Below are 19,546 nucleotides of genomic sequence, written 5' to 3' on the forward strand. Positions count from 1 at the left end.
GATGATCCATTTATTTGTTTTCTTGGCTGTCCATGATATTCTCAGGAGTCTTCTCCAACACCAAAGTTTAAAAGCATCAATAGTCTTCCTATCCTGCTTCTTCAAGGTCCATAATCAGGACAGCACCATTTGGTGGTGATTCAGAGCAAATACAGTGGGCATAAAGATTGGCAAAGGAGGCAACAAATATTTTCTACCAACTCAAAGATAGGAGATGGTGTTTCACTCAGCAGTAAGAAGAAGCCCTCTATCTCAAGGTGATTCCAGGTGGACAACTACCAATCAAAAAGCAATTTTCCTAAGTACAGTGAAAATAAATAGTAGGTGCTGTCAGAAAATACTGGAGGGTTATAATTGCAAGATATCTGGAAAGTGCCCCCTGCTTTCCATTCAATAAATGCGGAAGGCGTATTAAACGACAAAATCCCAAGAGGAGGAGACCAAGCACCCAAAGAACCAGGGTGCGAGGAGTGATACCAATCAGGAACATCTGAAGATTAGAGGAGCTCTGATTCTCCTGTCTTTTGTGATGGCACCATTTAGGCAGAAAGCTCCAGAGAATCATAATTAGACTCGGAAGTCCCCCATGCCTCCACCTAGCTGGAAACCCATCATGTTTCACCACAGACATGTGCTATGCTCAGGTGGGCAACTTAATCTCCAACTCTGTGTTGCTGTCTCTGTCTGTTTTGATCCAGCAGCAGGGGTGTCTACAGGGTATGGTCAAAAAAGTCAAGATGGCAGCCACAACAGTGCAATCGAAGCTCCACCCAATGTCATAACAGCTTTGATCACACTGTTGTGACCGTTGTCTTGACTTTTTTTACCATCCCGTATGGATACTCCTGCCCACCAGTATTTCAAAAGAAACTCCAAATATGCAGCCTGCAGAACTGAACATTTGGATTTAATCAGAATTGTAGTGTTCTGCAACTGAATCCTAGCCTGGAAATGTGATCACAGGAGGAGAAAGAGCCTTATTGATGACTAGCCACCCTCCTGGCCAGAGGCTTTGAAGCCCTTGGATTACTAGCCCCTCTGGTTTCCTCAGGATGCTTGGTGTCTGTGCTCTCTGGGAAACATTTCTGTTCAAGCAAAGTATGGAACTTGTGATCCTCCCAATGTTGCTAAAGTACAACACCCAGTAGTCTGCAGACATCATGGCAATTGATGAGGGATGCTGGGAATTGTATTTTAACAGCATCTGGAGAGGCCCAGGTTTAAAGGGCTTCCTTCTCCTCTCCTGTGACCTGAACTATGGACCGCTGCCCACAGCACTGTCCAGCACATCAAGAGTGACCCTGGTCATAGCTCCTCCTTTCTTTTCCCCTGGAGAATCAGGACCTGGAACTATAGACGCAACAGACAGAATCCACCAGGGATTCGAGGTTCTGTTTCAGAAGCCCAGAACCACTCTGTCCCTGCCCTAGGTATTCTGCCTGCTTGGGGCTGCCATTTGCTGCAGCAGGCAGAACTGGCAGGATCTTTCACATGTGGCGATCTTGGAGTAAGACAGCGGTGCCCCGTGACTGCTTTCTCTTCTGAGGTCATGTGCATTGCTGTGGTTTCCTTAGCCCCATCTTCCAAGCCTGTTGTCTTCCACCCCCAAATACTACTAAAGTTGTGGTGAGAGGCCAGGATGGGTGTTTTCCTGAGTCTGAAGATAGGGAGCACAAGCCGTGGATGACACATATGTATATCCACTTGTATGTTAATGTTTTATTAAATCTAGGCACATTTAAAAGGGTTGTGGCTTTATGTTTTCCTTAAATGCCTGAAAAATTACAAAAGCCCCACTGCCCTGCAAGCAAGGCTAGTCTAAAACTATTCAGACATCTTTACTGAAGAAAGACAGCAGTGGTCTTTTCCTCCCTCATCTCCCATATTATATTATTGCTCATTTGCTAGTCAGCAAGGCTTGGCTGGATGCCTCTGTGATGACATCATTCTTCTTTGGTTTATGACATCATCGTTTCTATAGAGGCAAATTAAGCTACAGTGAGCCATCACCAATTTCTTGTGCTTACTGTGATCGTATGCCAACACTGTCTTACATGTATAGCCTGCACACACTCTCCTAAGTCACTCTGTAACTATTGACAGTCACTCTGTGATTGGGTTGTCAAGTAAATAAAATAACCTAAACGTTGAAGTCCAACTAGTAGCCCGAGCAGATCCTTCAGGATGCATGTTACATGATCTCTAAGATATCATCTAAACGGCACTGTTTCTGCCACCCACTGCAGTTTCCAAGTACTCTTCAAGGGCAGATCCACATGAACTCCAGGAGTCTAACTGGGAAGTTACTAGACCAGTTTTTCTCAACCCTGGGAACTTTAAGGCACCCATGCTGGCTGGGGAATTCTGGGAGTTGAAGTCCACACATCTTAAAGTTCCCAATGTTGAGAAACACTGTACTAGACCATAGATTACTGTGGCCAATATCTTTGTCCGAGAAAGGTGGAAGCTGAGGGGCCAGCCTCAGCTGACCAAAGGCATTCCTTAGTTTTCTGGAGGCAGCCAAAGTTTGAGTTATTAGACTCTGGAGGTAGATATGTGTGTATGTTTTTATTTATTCTGGACAGCAAGAACTGTGAGCGATCATGCCCACACAAGGTTCTCCTTCTGTATTAAGGAGATGATTTGGGGCAGGGGATGTACAAAAAGTATGAGCCAGAGTTTTCCATATGATCTCTCTCAGCCCAACCCACCTCACAGGGTGGTTGTTGTGGGGAAAATAGGAGGAGGAAGGAGTATTATGTAGGTTCACTGCCTTGAGCTATTTATATAAAAAATAATAATAAAGGTGGGATAAAAATCTAACATTTTTTTTGAAAAATCACTGCATTTAAACATTCCTCTCCCTGTACACCAAAAACTGCTGGTGCCTCCCGGAAAATTACTCCCCCTCCCCCACCCAGTACAAACAATGAACTCACTGCCTGGAGTCTGTTTATGGAGGGAAAAGAGAGGGTCCTGCACTTAAAGCTGTGAGATGAGGGTCTTACAAGGGACATGGGTGAGAGGAGAGACCTCACGCAGTTCCACTCTTGGCTCTAGTGCAAGAAGACTTGGTGGGAAGGGGAGGCCTTTGCATAATGGGAAACATAGGGAGGCTTGACCAAGCCTTCATCGGAGGGCCGAGCTTGTTGCATGGCCTTGGAGCGTGAAGGGTGGCAGGGCAAAAACTTGTGCTTGGGGGCAATTTTCAGTGCTTAGCATTGAAATTATCCACCTGAGTATGGAAAGAATGTGCCTTCTCTGTCCTCTATTTCTTCTTCATCTGAGATAAGGGCAACTCTCATATGCCATTAAATGCATGATGAACAGAAAAATATATCTCCTAGGCCTGGGAACGCCAGGATGGGAAGACAACACTCACTGAATTTCTGCCCAACGTGCTGATGTGGTAGACGTGTGTTCTTAGGTCAGAGATTCTAAGAACACACGATTCTCCTCTAAGAGAATCTCTTAGATTCTCTTTCTGAATCCACCACCAGATGTAAGTCTCTCCCCCCCACGCCCCCCGTGCACCCATCACTCATGCACAATACTTTGATTATGCAGGAAAGGGGGGTGGTAATGAAATCCACAAGCCTGACCCTTGCTTGGCTCCTCCTAATTTTAGCCAAATCATGCTAAGAAAACAGGAGTTAAGGGGCCCATCAAAAATGGTAAGGGTGCTGAGTTTCCTCTGCCCCCCCCCCGCAAATAATCTGTAATTTGAGCTCTGTTCCATGCAGAAGGATCTGATGGGAGGTTGTTTCCTCGCCCCTTGGGCCAAATACCTTGCCCCAAGATAAAAATCATATTCACGTCCCTTGGCAATTTCCAGCTGGCGGTTGTAGCATGTGTTGTGTGTTGCGTATTTCTGGCCTGCGTGTCTTGTTCTCTCCTTTCCCGTTCTACTATTCAGAAGGCAGAAGTGGGGGACCACTTTTTTTCCTGGTGCTAGCTTGCTTTCCCCATGCTGATGGCTTTTGCAGAGAGACGGGCCAGCCAGCAACAGACACTAGCTCAGCATAAGGATGAACAAAACAACAGGAAAGGGGAGGCAGAGACATTTGTCTCTGCAGAGAAGAAGAATCGGAATGCTTACTCACCTGTTGTCTGTGGGTCTCAAAGGTCTTTGGGGAACAATTGGACTTTACTACATCATGGATAAATAGTCCGGCATCTGCACGTCACAGAAGTATGCGCTGTGGCATACTATGCCCCTTGCCCATGTCTGTCCCAGCCCATACTTCTCATTCACATCGGGACAACATTGACACCCCTGCTGCATGAACTGAATGCTCCAGACGCTGTTCGGGTGTGCTATATGAACACACATAGATGGGGGAAGTGGCAGAGAGACATGTTTCATCCTCATCGCTCATACGTATAAGCAGTAAAGTCTCCTTCAAGCTGAGCTCAACTCCTGGTGACTTCCTGGCCATGGTGATACAGATTTTTGGCAACCACATGGTGGCAGTTTCTCGCTGCCTTCTTCATGGATTTTGTTTTAAATCCCAGTCTAGCCTGGTGGTCTCCCATCCAAATACTAATCAGGTACAATCCTATTTAGCTTTTTTTGAGATTAGCCAAGGTTGTCTAGATGCTGCCACCCAACTGGGTGTATTCACATACTATATAACATCTGGAAAAGGACAACTCTTCCTTATCAGCTGCCATTTTGGAAAATATAATGAATTCCATGGTCTCCAGTCTGAACTTTCTAGAAACCCCACCCAGCATTGCCAGCTCTTGGGGATGGAAGGTGTTATAGTCCAGGTACATCTACAGATTCAGAAAAGCTGGGGTAACTCCTGCTGCCCAGATATATCGCACCCATCTCCTTTTGCCGGTCCTATTGAGGTATAAGAAAGGACCATGAGATTGCCTTCCTGGAGCTACTGTGGTCAGAACAGGTGGGGCTGGTAGCTGCAGAATCGTTACGCACATGGACTGGATGCCCTCTTAGAAGTTTGCTTGACAGCTTCATTCCAGAATGGAAGAACACACTTCTTTCCAGGATAAGGGGAGTTGATGGGATCTAAGGTTTCCAGGAATGTCCTGGGAACACCTACAAGTAATTAGGAGAGAGAGGTCAAACGGTGCGTATTTGCCCATGGAATCAGCCTTACTCGATGATACCTCACTCTAAAATGGTCTGTTCTCCACATAAAGGGAATGGGGAATTCAGTCTCAAGGCCTTCTAAGAGAGATTTAACTCTGGTACCTCCTTTTTTGTTTTGCTCAGCACTTTTAGCCCCTGTCTGGTAGTCCTCAGGCATTATGGGCCCTCTAGGTAAAAACTTCCTGTTTATAGGAAAGTTGGAGGCCAGGGCGTAGCAGCCATTATGTCCAGGTGGACTGAGATGTTTGTGTAAAATCAGGCCTCTCCAGTAGTAGCAGGCCGCATTGCAACGCTGTTTGGGACATTGGGAAGAAATCCCAGCGTGGGATGGCTGGGCTGTAGTCTAGGGGAGCAGGTGAGATTGGCCAGGGAAGAGCAGCAAGATTGCAGGACTATGGAAACAAGTCAGAGAATGCCGCCCCCCTTCTCAGAAACAAAGGCTCCCCTGTCTCAGATGTGTTCCTCTCTTTCTCACACGCACACATGCACACATCTCTTTGGGGACTAGCCAGACAGGCCGCTTGCTGGAAACTCTCCTGGCTAGTGACGTGGGAGAACCGGAGGGGCAGCAGACACCAAGGCCCATGAAGTGGTCACAGAGCGGAGATCATTTCCCCAGCCCTATGGGGGGAGAGTGGTGTGTCAAGGCACAGGGTCCACGCGTGGTGGGTACATGGCCTCTTGCCCTGTGGCAGGGACCTCACTCAGTAGCAGTGTTGTGCTGACTCCCCTGGGCTGGGCGGGCTTCATGCCCACCCCCTCTCGCTTTTCCCATTCCTGCACACTCCCCCCCCCCGTTCCCGTCCCAACTGTAACGAGAAGCAGATGTGAGCGAGCAGCCCAAAGCCAGCACAGGAGGGAGGGGTGGCCAAGCAGGAACTGAGATTGCAGAAAATCCCCATTTCGAGCAAGGCTGGCGGAGGGGATGTTCAGAGGGCCAAGGCCAGTCCAGGGGTGAGGGAGCCAGCGGTTGGGCAGGGAGCAGGGAAGCCCAGGATAGGGAAGGCTGGTGGGGGGAAGCAGGGCGCTGGGGCCCAGAGCTGCCAGGCAGGAAGTTGGGGGGAGTGAGCAAGCCAGCTCTGGGAAGTTTGCAAAGCTGTCAGTGTGTGAGGAGTGAGCGGCTGCACAGAGCCCTCTCGGCCTGTGTCCTGCCTGCAGGCTGAGCGTCGGGGAGAGGGCCAGAAAGGAAGGAGGACTCCTGCTCTGCCAGCATCACTGGCCCTGCTGCCAAGGCCTAGGGGCCCAGGCCATGTGCAGCTGACCCGGGGGCCCAGGGAGAGGACCACCAAGAACTGGGAATGGCCGGCCCTGGGGCCACCGCATGGCTCTGCATCTGGTGGGGCCTCCTGGCCAAGGAGGTCTGGGGCATGAACTACCCCCCCAGGTACAGTCTGTACACGGGGGCCAGCCTGCCTTTCACACAGCATCAAGGCACAGCACAAGCACCCAACGGGGCACGGGTGGCCAGCCGCCACAGGTAAGACAGCTGACGATACGGTCCGTGGCAGATGCAGGGCTGGGACAAAATCAAGCCGTCTGGATGTGGGTTCTTCCAGAAAGAAATGGAAGGGCAAAAGGCAGAAACCCGGACATAATGCGCTTCTGCATCTGAGCTTCTGGGAAGCTGGTTACCACCTTCCAGTTACCCACCGGCCTGAGGGGAGGGTACTAGGGGAAGCACCTTTTTATGTTCCTATGAGGTTTTAAAGGATATGGAGGAGACCTAGGAGCCGGGTGGAAGAGGATGGAGGATTGTGAAAAGGCCCCACTAGAGGAGGCCTTGTTTGCTTAAGTGTTGGATATTTAGATAAGGCTGGCTGGCCCATCTCAGCAGCGACAAATCTACATTGTGTGTGATTGCAGGTTTAAAAGTACCCTCTGCTTATCTCTCCATGTGGGTTTGAAAAAGGAAATTAGGACTCACATTATGTCAATTTCAAATTTTAAATCTGAATAGAGGGAAGTCATGAATGGCCTCATAATCTGTTCCTTTTTAATGGACTTTATGTATTTTTGTTATGATTGCTTATACACTGGCTTGAAACTCCAAGAAAGATGCCTGACAGTGAACATGGAAAAGAGGTGGGGACAATGGTGTTTCCATAGCAACAGGCCTCAATCCCTGTCCATGTGCTTGTCTTTACCTACGGAAGGTGGAAAGAGGCTCTGGATGCAAATTAAGGGCTGAGGACTATCCCATGCCCAACATGATCCTAAATAGTTGGCCTAGCTATCCACCCCATCAACTTCCTGTTTTGTTTGGGGTGGTGGTCATTTCCCACAGGCATGGGGTGAGTGTGGATGCTTGTGAAGGAGAGTCCTGCTGACTCGATGTACTTTATGCTGTTAATATTTGTGAAAATAACGCTTGGGAATGGGTTGCTTTATGGGGGAGTGCATCATGGTGACCACAAAATATTTGTGGGATGTTGAGGAATTGAGATAAATGCTGAAGAATCAAATACTGGAAACAGGAAACAGTGTTCTTTGGGGTGGGGGAAGGAAGTTTGCTGCCTTCTTTAGTACTTCAGACTCTTTCCTAGCAAATGTGGGGGGAGGAGGAAAAGCAAAAGCAATTGAGGTTCGAATGGATACTAGCTTTTTGGAAGGGGGAGTTGTATTCCAGGGTAAATTTGCAGCCACTCTGGTACAGAATGGGAAATAGGAGCAGCATTGTACAGAGGGAGGAAGAAAGGGGCTCCAGAAAATAGCAACAAGAAATGGATCTTGGCAAGAGTTGTAGGTCAGGGGAGCAAAGCACAGTAATACAAGACTTGTTCATTCATATAATCACCCTTCACTTCCTCCTCCCATCTTATTACTCCATAACTTGCCCAGAATAGGATAGGTTTCTCCCCATGATTTTTCCTAGTTAGGCCTTTCCTCATGTGCTGGTTTTGGAAGTCTCAAGTTTATTTATCTGTTGTTAGATTTATAGGCAGTTCTTCAGCCACGCATCTATTGAGCAGTTTATAACAACGAAGACTAAAATCATCCATTATGAAAATGCACTGAATCAGTGCGCAAACATTACACAAAAATAGCAGCCAGACAGAAACAACATATTATCTCAGATCTCCAAACGCTGTCAAAACCAATGAGTTTTGCCATCTGCTGGAAATTCCCAACAGAGTGGGGCCTTCTGCTCCTTGATTTTTCTGGCGGATTTCAGTGGAGGCACAAACGTTGAGGTCCAGATTAAAGGTAAAAGGCTTATATTGAAGTCTGACCTGAGCTGCCCATGTTCAAAGTCTCTTCTTAGTAATTATAGCGCAAGAAAGGTTCTCTGCACATGCTTAGAGGATCAATCTGTTATCATTTCATGTGAATTTCTTTCTCATGTTGACCCTGGCATGCTGGAAATGCCCTGGATTTCCTCTTTCAGGATGGGAAAGGTGATAAGGTGAACTGGGCAAACATTAACCAGTGGTAAAGTAACTTGTTGGTTTAGACTAATCTCATCCGGGAATGGGTAGAGGCACCTCTGCCCTTTGACCTGGCTGTTTTTTAGCAGAATCTCCCTGCTCAGGTCACACTCCTCCTTGCTTAAAGGCCATTAGGCTTTAAGGATATAGCCAAGCAAAGGTGAAAAGCGTCCTTGAGGCAGTTCACCTGTGACAGACTAGTACTGCAACTGGGCTCTTGGTGGCAAGGGAAGGAAGTGAGCAGGGAGTTAGAACTCCTTCATTAAGTGTATTGCCAAGAGACAAGAAAAGAGGGAAGTGCTCTGGTTCCATTTTCTCTGTTACTCAAGATCTTGAGGGATTCTGTGGCTCCCAAACACTAGAGTGGGAGATACCACATTTGCTCTCACTTGGGCAAGTGAGAGCAAATTTAATCTGATCTAACATATCGGTCAGATTTTTATACTGCCACAATCGTATGATTCTCAGTAGTCTGTTCACAGAAAAGGACATTAGTCAAACCCTCTACTCAGTACAGGATCCCCTAGAGCATCTCTGATTATCCAACTTGGGCCTGAAGACTTTCACTGAAGGAGAGCTCATCATTTTGTGTGGTGGCCTGTTCCACTGGCTGATAGCAATGTAGTTGGGAAGTTCTTCTTGACATTAAACCTGAACTCCTTCCTTGTAATTTTAATCCATTGGTTCTGGTCCTGCCCTCTGAGGCTATGGAAAATAAATCCATTCCCCCTTCTGTGTGACAATAGTTCAGATTATTGACTTCTGTCATTTCTCCCCTCAGTCTTTTGGTCTTTTCTGTCCAGATCCCTTAATTTCTCATCATAGGGCTTGGTTTCAGACCCCTTACTGTTCCCAGTAGCCCTCATCTGAACTTCCTCCAACTTGTTACTGTCGTTTTTGAATTATGGTATCCATCTCTCCAAATGGAGTCTGTGGAGAGGAACAATTACTTCCTATGATCTGAATTCTATGCTCATATTAATGTAATGCAAGATAGCATGGCCTTTTTAGTGGCTGCATCATATTGCTGGCTGATGTTGAATGTGAAAACATCCTTTTCAGATGTTCTATTGCAGAACCAAGTGTCCCCCATCCTATGTTGCCTTTGTATAAACATGTCCCAGCTCTGTAGCTCAGCACCCAGTTTCTCCACTCAGTACTTTTTTTGGTCTTTATTAAAATCCCTTTGTTTAATAACAACAACAGCAACAATGAAGAGGAAGAGTTTCTTAGTTTAGGTTAACATCAATGTGTGCCTGGGGACATCTGCTTCTGGCTTTCACTTGAATCCTGTGCTTTGCTTTGAGGATTTAATTAATTTAAAAGAGGCATTAAAACTTAAGGCCTCTCTCTCAAATCCTCATCCTCTCTTTAGAAACTGAGCCTTGTGCCAAATATGTCAAAGCAGCATTGCTCTTTATCTTTAGCAATTTGGAGTAGGCAGGGGTTGAAAACATATGCTGCTCAGAAAATGTCCCTGAAAAGAAAGCCATTTAGGTTCTGGCCTCAAACTTGAATTAGAGCATCTACGACATGTGGAAATCTGGAAATGGGGTAGACTTTGGGCTGTTCAGTTAGGCTGACTGCATAGGCTAAAAGTAGAACAAAATAATTCAGTTGTGGATCAACCCAACCAGACCTTCTTTCTCGTGCCTTTGCAGGAATTGGTGTGCCTATGTGGTATCACGGAGTGTGAGCTGTGTGGTGGAGGATGGAGTCGACACGTATGTGAAACCGGATTATCAGCCATGTGTTTGGGGGCAACTCCAATGCCCTCGTGTTGTCACGTGAGTGGGGGGCAAGTGGGGAAGAGGGAGCAGTTGTGTAAGTCACTGCAGAGCATGTAGAATTGGGTCTGGACTGAAAACATCAGTAGGGCAACAGAACACATTTGCCTATTCTTGTCACAGAGGCATTGATCCCAGCCTCACTGGCAGGCTGTGTTGCTAGCTGGGTGGAGTAGGAGGTCATGACTTCTCTGGGCAAATGGGGAAGCGAGGCTGGATGCCTGTGGCTGTTGCCTGGCATGTGCCCAGTCTGTCAGGGAAATGCACTGATCCCGGTGCCAATAGAATTTAATGGGGCCATGCGCATGGAAGTGATCTGCTGCCTCCTAGTGGTGATCTCTTAGACTGCAAAGGAAGTTCTTCCAGTCCGATTTGACTTGGTGACTGACTATATGAACACATCCGTGTACTGTAGCTATTTTGGCAACAGTACAGAAGTGGCTTGCCTTTGCCTTCTTCTGAGATTTTTTGTTTTACTTCCCAGCATAGACTGCACCGTGAGGATTTCTGGTGATCTTTCATCTAAGCATTAACCAGGTTTGACCCTGTTTAGTTTTTTTAAATCAGTCATGATCAAGCCTATTTGTCCAGGAAGAGAGGGTGATGCTTGCTCAAACTAGAGGAGCTTTTAGCCTTTTCTAAGGAATATATGGAGTAAGCTCTGGTTGTCCATGAGTCAGAAGAATGATACAGAGAAGATTATTTGGTTTGGAGAGATCCACCACGCCCTAAGAAGGGAAATACGGAATGCTAGCAGTTTGCTTGCCAACTGCCTGCCAAGAACATTACTACTTCTCCAAGCAAGTAACTAACCGCAAGGAGACCCTTGCCCCATTCCTTACTGCAGGCACAAATCCTTTTGGCTCCTTCTTTTACTGACAGGTATCGGAGTTTTGTGCGCCCACGCTACAAGGTGGCCTATAAGATGGTGTCCGACATGGAGTGGCGCTGCTGCCCTGGCTATTCGGGTGATGACTGTGCTGAAGGCGGGGTGCTACTTACTACCAGCAGACCACGACCTCAGCCTGGTCAACCCAACCTGTCTGGCTTTAGCAACACACTCAGTGGTGGAGAAGGTAAATTGGAAAGGGTATAAACAAAGTCCAATCTGCTGTATTGTAGTGGTAAAATCACTATCTTAAAAACCTTACGTTCTTCCCCTTGTGTGATAGCTCCTACCCACCCTTCTCCCCATGGTTTTCCTACTGTAAAGAAAAGTTCTAGCTTTGTAGCCATGCTTCACCTCCGTGGCTTTCTCAGGGAGTACATACATACAGACGTGTATGTATGTGGGGCATACAACCATAGCATTTTTCCAGCTTCCTAGGAGGTTGACTCTTTAAAGATTGCTTTTTAACAGATTGATGGTTGCGCTGGGTTTATCACTTGGCAGTCACTGCAGCACATCTTCACAGATTCTCACTTGGTTGGCTCTCAGCACTGGCGGCAACTCCTCACTCTGGTTTCCCCTGCCACAAACCTCTCCCCAGATTTTCTACTTCAGGCTGACTTTTGATTCCTTGCACTGGGTATTTTCCCATGCTTCTTACTCCTAATAGAATCTGCATAAAATTGTCAGAGGAGATGAAGAGCAGTGGAGCTCCTCGGTCTTTAATGGGTGAATACATAGCATTTTAGCAGAGCTTATTTTCTCACCCCTCTGTGACAAGCTGCACCTGTCAAATCTCTTTCAAAATGATTAAAATCTACCCAGTATCTTCGCAGCTGCCCATTGTTGAAAGAGACTGATGGAAAGATATGTGCCAGCTGTGGAGAGATTCAGGCTTCCATGAGATTATTTTAAAAAGGCTTAAAGAGATGATTTTAAAGAGGATTCAATAAATGCATGGAGAGGAGAGATGTCCGTAGCTCTTCTTCATTCAGAGGTAATGCATTTTGGAAGACCAGATGTTGGAGACAAGATACAGGGGAAGCCATCACCAACTTCTTAGAAATACTAGCCAATTGCTACTGGAAGAAAGACTGTACTGCTGGATGAGAGGGGGCTTTGGGCCTGATCCACCAAAAGTTTGTATCCTGTAGTTTCCCATTATTTGGCCCATAATGCTGACAAAAGCTATTTTTACTTTTCTTCAGATTAAGTTCCAGGAAGGCCTTTTCAGAGTGGTGAACCTCGCAGTTGACTTCAACAGCTTTTGAGCTCTTTTTATACACAAAAACTTAAAGATTTTGTTTTCATTAGGGTAGAGTAACTTAGTCCTTCCTTTATTAATATACTGTCTTTGCCAACAAAGATATATGTTGTCCTGGCTAGTTAATAAAATGTATTGTCCTCATTGGTGATATGATGAAAACATTCTGTTTGGTTGATGAATAGGCAATGACATATATTTCTTACTCATCATCCTAAAATACTGGCACGCTTCCCCCCCCCCATCTTCTAATGATACAAGCTGGTCTGGTCACATTAACACACTTCTCCAAAATTGGGGTGGGAACACAATAACATCAACACACCATGGTTCTGTGTCAGCTCTATTCAGAAAAAAAAAATTTTTTTATATTGCACAAAGGACTGGTATAAGATGGTTTAAATCATGGGATGGAGATTATTAAAGATGATCAAAGAACATTGAGATGCCAATGAAAACTGCACAAGAGGAAAGGGCCTATGTGATTTGTGCAAAAATACTCCAAGAACCAACAGCCCATTTTAAGCTTTTTTTAATACAAGTTTGGTTTCAGGAAAATGACCTTAGTTTGCAGGCCCTTCCAGCCACTTTTCCCCATGTAGAGTCCTTGGTGCTCTCTGAGCTTGGTTGTCTCTTTGCAGACATTTCATTACCCAATTAGGTAACATCATCAGTGTTCCCAGCAAACCCCACACTCACTAGCCCTGATGATGTTACCTAGTCAGGTAATGAAATGTCCGCAAACAGACAACCAAGCTCAGAGAGCACCAAGGACTCCACAGTTCAACCCCGAGCTACATATATTCTCTTCTATTGGCTTTTCCCAGTATGGGGCATCCCAGATACAAGAGAGTTGAATTAAACTTCCATCATGGCTTGGTCATTGGTGTTACAGATGCTGCCCTCCAGACAAGAGGAGGGCAGCAGGTTGAGGAAGTAACTTTAACTGTGTTAAAAGTTACCCAGCCACTCAAGTTTAAGCTCTCCACTGTTTCGTCAGGTTGATAAATTCGAGACGAAGTGCCCTGATGCACTTTCCAATCTCTTCAATTAGGAAACAGGGACTCGGAGAAAGTGCAACAGCTGGAAGAAAAAGTGCAGAGCCTGACCAAGCAGCTGCACGATTTGCAGTCCACCATGCAGGCCAACAACGCCAAGCTGACTGAAGATGTGCGCCGGGCAGTGGAGACCTCCCTGAACGGCAAGCAGCCGGCAGACGCGGCCGCCCACCCGGAGATGAAGGAGACCCTCAATGAGATCCAGCGCCACTTGCAGCGCCTCGACAACCGCATTTCCAACCACGAGAACGGGCGAGGCGCGGGCGGCAGCGGGACGGACGTCCGAGGCGAGGTCCTGCGGGAGGTGGAGCGGCGCTTGCAGGAGTCCTGCGCGTCCTGCCTGACTGGCATGGAGGGGCTGCGGCGGCAGCAGGCGGAGGACCACGACCGAATGCGAGCCCTGGAGAAACTGGTTTCCTCCGCGGACCAGCGCAACCGCGACGCCGTGAGCACCCTCCAGCAGCACGTGAACCGCCTGGCCGAGCAGCTGCCCGCGGCCTGCTGCCCCCAGATGGAGGGTCGGGTGGGCGAGCTGGAGCGCCGCCTGGACGCCGTCTCCGACTCGGTGGCCGCGCTTAACGAGCACGTGGGAGGCCGGCCGCAGCCGCAGCCGCAGGCGCCCTGGAGCGTGGACAGGCGAATGACTGAGATGGAGAGCCGCGTCAACACCACGCAGCGCAGCCTGGAGGAGCACTTGGTGGACCTGCAGGTCATGCTGGAGGGAGCTGACGAACGGCTTCGCCGGGCTGAGGGGCAGCTAGACTTCCTCTTCTCCCGTCTGAACGACTTCCAGAGCCACGTGGGCCGAGCTCTGGCCAACCTGTCGCGGGACGTCGGCGGGCTGAAGGACAGCAGCCTGCAGCAGCAGGGGGCGCTGGAGCGGGTCCGCGTCTCTGTCCACACCTGCACGCAAATCTGCACCGAGCCGGGCAACCAGGACTCGCAGATCAGCAGCATCCTAAGCGACCTGGAGCGGCGCGTGCTGGACAACGAAGGACAGCTGCGGTTGCTGGGCTCCAACCTCCACCAGCTCGACGTGTCGGGGAAATTGCGGAACTTGCAAGGCTTGGTGGGAGCAAATAGCGAAGCTCTTAGCAAGCTGGCTGGAGAAATTGGCGAGCTTGAGAACCGGGTGGTGTTTTCCATGAGTGCAGGGCCACCAGATTTAATACATTATTCCAATCACACCAATAAGCGCTTGGATAAACTGGAGCAAGAGGTCAAGAGATTGGAACACCATCCCTGCAGCCAGACCTGCTCTCAGCTATGGGGAGAAATGGGGCAGCTCAGGGAGCAGGTGGAGGCCTGCCAAACAGCTTGCCAGCCAGTGGGGAAAAAACCAGAACTGGGTACAGAGGAAGTGGAGGCTTCCAAACCTCTGGATGGCTTCAGCGTGATTGGCGGCAGCTCCAGTGTCCACCTTCAGTCTTTGCAGGGAGAGCTCTCTGAGGTGATCTTGGGCTTCAGCTCACTCAATGAGACGCTGGCTGGACTGCAAGCCGCAGTGGAAAAGCATGCAACAGACATCCATGAACTGGGCACTACCAAGGACCGCATCATTACAGAGATCAACCGTGTACAGCAGGAGGTGACGGAGCATGTGGGCGAGAGTGATGCGCGCTTCCAGGACCTGGGTCATGAGATCCACCGGTTCAGTGGTACTCTACAGGTGGAGGCATCAGACTGTCGGAGGGCCTCTGGGGGTCTGGCAGAGCGACTTGCTAAGCTGGAGGGCACCTGTGAACAGCTAGACCATGTCTCAGGGAGCTTGCGCAAGATTAAGGAGGGGCTGGACAAGCACATCTCGGCTTTGTGGGGCTGTGTTCATGAAGTGAACGGGACTCTGCGCAGCCACGGAACCTTGTTAGACAAGATCCATGGCAGTCAACTGAGCACCATCTACCGCCATCTCAATACTCTTAATGGCTCCCTCCAGACCCTGCATGGTCAGCTGCATGACCTCACACTGCAGGACTTCACAGGTACCTTTGGCAGGTCTGATGGGGAAAGATGGACTGGTAGTAGTAGTATGGCTTGACTGTGGGGTAGGGATCAAGCTTGGCACAGTATGTCCTGACCGTCCTCCCCTTTCTTATGAGACGCTACCTAGAATGACTGTCCTATGTTCTAACTTTCAGGCCCTCCAGGCCCTTCAGGCCCCATGGGAAAACAGGGCCCTCCAGGTCCAATGGGCCCTCCTGGCAAGGATGGAAAAACTGGCACCGAGGGACCCCCAGGTGAGAAACTGGCTAAGTTCAGCTGTTGTAGCCTGCACGTTCAATACACAACACTCCCAGGAAGATCAGCTTTATTGCTTAGCAAATGCTGTGTCTCTTCAAACTCTCTCATTCCCTCTCTTTCCACTGTCATCCTTGCCAAATATGTTAGTGATAAGAGAAGAGTCTCAGGGACTTCCCCAAATAATGATCTTCAGACAGAAGAAGAACAGCTGCAACAGGCCCAGTTCTTGGATTAAGCAGATGTTCCTGTAAGGAAATTGTGATTGGGGATTTCTTGATAGTGGGTGCTGCCTACAGATATCAGTGGCAGTAAGGCTTACAAAAACAAGGAAGGCCTAGATTAGGATGATACTGGGAAGAATTGCCCCAGAATGCTCTTGTGCGTATGCAGAATGTGTAAATGGCAATTGCCAAATCTTCAACCATTAATTTATCCAGGCCTTGCTAAGTGCTGTCTTGGTGCTTCTAAGGGCAGGTTTTCTCCTCATTTGACCTGCAATGTTGACCACCAACACTGTACAGTAAGTAGGAAGACATATCCAATAATAAGTGCAAGGCATTATAGCTCATCCCATCTCATGGGCATATCTGTATTCATCTGACTTCTTTTTTGCTCTTGCAGGTCTCCCTGGAAAACAAGGTAATAAAGAGCAGACAACAGGATGGGGAAGAGAAGTAATTTTTATCCTTGGAGGAAACTCAAGGCTTGAATCTAGGCACTACTAAGACCCGTGTTCTATTTAGCTCAGTATTTTCTATTCTGACTAGTAGCAATAGCACTCTAAGGTCTCTAGCAGAAAAGGGTTTTCCCAGCCCTGGCTGGTAGTGGCACGGCTTGTATTTTTTTTGCCAAACCAGGTGCTTTACTACTGCACTATGATAAATAATGGAAGTTTCCTTTTCAGCCAGTTTCTTTCATCTCCCCTGTTTCTGTAATATTATGTGGTTGGGATGGGGCAGTGGGGGAGAGCAGAGGAGAATATTTACAGGTTGTTGCATGGATTATGAAAGACAGGGGAGATCACAGTTTTGGTTACCATGTTTCATATAAATGGATCAGTGTGATTAAATTGAAAAGCTGGTAGATCAGGACAGTGTAGGCAGAGAAGGAAACAAGTAGCAGAAGGTGATTCTTTCCCTTCTCAATTCTCTTGCAGGCCCACCCGGTCCAGCTGGAATAGTGCCCAAAGTCTCCTTTTCAGCAGCTCTGACAACCTGGCATGTCAATACTGGAACCATCATCTTTGACAAGGAGCTGGTGAACGATGGCAATTTCTATAACCCAAACACAGGTCAGTGAATGTAAGATGCAAAGAATGTATGGAATGGGCTGGAGTATGAAGGAGCCTGCAGCTGGATCAGACCAAGACTTACCTGATTAGCATCCTATTTCCCATGGAAGGTTAGTGGCCAGCCAGATACTTTTGGGAAGCCCACGGGTAGGACCTGAATGCTGCAATCTTTGCTCACTATGGTGCCCTAGCCACTAGAATTCAGCATGCCAGCCCCACTCCTGAAGTTGCATATTGCCATTGTGACTATGACCCAATGATAATAATAGTCCTATCTTCCCTGGATTTTTCTTCTTCAAGCTTTTTTCCTGTCAGTCTCTGTCAGATCATCCCCTAGCCGTCTCTGGAGTTAAGCCTTTGTCTCCAGCTCCTAATGTGCACTACTTTGCACTCTGTAAGCCAGGATGAAAGGCAGAATTTGTCCCTTTGCCCAGTGATTCTTCTGTCGTAATTCGCCTTCTCTCCCCACAGGGATCTTCACGGCTCCTGTTTCTGGCCGCTATCTGGTTAGCGCAATTTTGACTGGGCACAGGGGTGAGAAGATTGAGGCAGTCCTGTCACTTTCCAATAAGGCTATTGCCCGCAGCGACTCAGCTGGATACCAGCCTGAAGGACTGGAGAACAAACCGGTGGCCGAGAGCCAGCCAAGCGCTGGTGCTCTGGCAGTCTTCACTCTCATTGTCCCAATGGAGCCTGATGAGACCCTCTGCGTGGACCTTGTGTCTGGCCAGCTAGCCCACTCTCCAGATGAGCCACTGACAGTTTTCAGCGCTGCCTTGCTTTATGAAAAAGATTTGGGGGTCCAGGTAGTTCCTCAGTGGGGGTAGGGAGCAAGCCAAAGTAGGTCCTCACCCAGCAGGGAAAGGGGATGCCAAGGAACCCCAACTTGCAACCCCAGTAAAGCCTCCTTCCTTCCCTTCTGAGCTGGTGTCACCCAGTGACAACTAGTGTGGTATGGCGGTTAAGGTGTTGGACTAGGACTAGGGAGAAGCAGGCTCATGTCTGCCCTTAGCCATGCAAATTCATGGGATGACTTTGGGCCATTTACTCTCTTTCAGCCCAACCTACCTCACAGGGTTGCTGTTGTGGGGATAAAATAACAGGAGATCCCCATGGAAGCTGCCTTGAGCCTTGAAGGAAAGGCAAGGAATAAATCTAACAAACAGATAAATAAATTGGCAGTTTTGCCACCCCAGAGTTGAAGCTCTCAGCTGAGTTCCCGAGAACTGAAGCAGCGACGGTGTCCCTGCAGCGTCAGAGTCTCCTGTCCTGCAGGGACCTTTTGCTGGCACTTCCTGTTTCCCTCCTGCCAGCCCCAAGGCATAAGGTGTGGAGAGATTCTGCCTCTCTGAGGCACTGCGGGCTACAACTGTAGGTGTATTAGTGCCCTCTGCATCCTTTAGGGCCCAGGATTTAAAAAAAAAAAAAAAGGCCAGAAAGTATAGCTGCCTAGCCCACCTAGGCCAAGAGAACACATTGTCTGGGAACCAGCTATTCCTTACCTGCAGTGGAGTGGAGGGAAGAATCTTTTTTGTTATTTATCTGTGTCTGTCATTCCCCGGAGAAAATGCCCACTGCTCCACCCTTATTGCATCACCAATTGACTCCCTGCTTTGCCCACGTTTTCCCACAATCTGAGTTGTCTCATCTAATCATGCCCACTGCCAAGCTGCCAAAAACAGGCCCTGTCTCCTTACTGTGGTAGAAGTAAGAATCCTGGATTTCCAAGCCACGAAGCCACTAATTCCTGCAATACATGAGGAAGAAAAGATGTCCTTTGCAGCCTTTTTGGCAGAGTTAGAAGCAGTGGAAAGTGGTGAATGGAAGAACTCCCACCCCTCAGCCTTTCACCCCTCATGTATATGCTGTATAATGGCTAAACTCAGCTAAAGGTATAATTATTGAATAAAGAAACCTTTTTTTTAAAAGGATGTGTCTTTGTTTTCATTTGTGTGGTGTGTGGCAAATTCAATCATGTAAATAAAGTTGGGAGGAGGAAGAATACTGTTCCTCTGATTCAACTGTCTCAGAGAAGTAACCAACCAAATTATGAAATACTAAGTGGCCTTGAATGCTTGAGTGCTTCTGCTGATAAGAATGGAAGGCAGAGCAAAATTTTAGAGTAAGTAGGAGTATATCAATAAGTAAATAATTCAGCCCAGGCATCCTAGGCTGTGTACAGCAAGAAAGACGTCGTCTCTCTTTAGCAATAAATGTGTGCGCATGCAAACACACACGCACATATGGCATCTTTTGCTTCCACTTTGAGCATGGCCCATCAGGAGAAGGTGCCCATTCTATAAGTCATTTAGAAGAAAGATTGATTAATGTTCTCAAGCAAGGAAGATTCTCACTGACAAAGAGAACTCCAGACTGCCAAGCAAGCAGACTGTTCTCAAATGAGGTCTTCACACTCAGAGCTGCTTAAGTTAGTTCTCAAGCTTTAAAAATCTAGCTATGCCGGATGAGTTC

At 47.9% G+C, this 19,546-nt stretch overlaps 1 protein-coding gene across 2 annotated transcripts in view; it reads left to right on the top strand.

Annotated features, from left to right (window-relative positions):
* EMILIN1 (elastin microfibril interfacer 1) overlaps window positions 1-19,002 on the top strand; it is a 39,331-nt gene extending 20,329 nt beyond the window's left edge. The window contains exons 1-8 of one of the 2 annotated variants that reach the window (XM_025165591.2): window positions 6,013-6,596; window positions 10,206-10,331; window positions 11,214-11,407; window positions 13,539-15,524; window positions 15,681-15,779; window positions 16,405-16,422; window positions 16,940-17,074; window positions 17,546-19,002. In XM_025165591.2, the coding sequence (XP_025021359.1) occupies window positions 6,418-6,596; window positions 10,206-10,331; window positions 11,214-11,407; window positions 13,539-15,524; window positions 15,681-15,779; window positions 16,405-16,422; window positions 16,940-17,074; window positions 17,546-17,901 (3,093 nt within the window). In that variant the 5' untranslated portion in view covers window positions 6,013-6,417 and the 3' untranslated portion in view covers window positions 17,902-19,002. Of the gene's footprint in view, window positions 1-6,012; window positions 6,597-10,205; window positions 10,332-11,213; window positions 11,408-13,538; window positions 15,525-15,680; window positions 15,780-16,404; window positions 16,423-16,939; window positions 17,075-17,545 lie in introns of those variants that run through there. The other variant, XM_088152184.1, reaches the window with a different exon arrangement.
* The last annotated feature ends 544 nt before the right edge of the window (window positions 19,003-19,546 follow it).

Source organism: Python bivittatus, unplaced genomic scaffold (assembly GCF_059951505.1).
Source record: "Python bivittatus isolate LINGU-HERP-01145 unplaced genomic scaffold, Pbiv_v1 ctg000690_np1212, whole genome shotgun sequence".
In the NCBI taxonomy this organism is placed as follows: Eukaryota; Metazoa; Chordata; class Lepidosauria; order Squamata; family Pythonidae; genus Python; species Python bivittatus.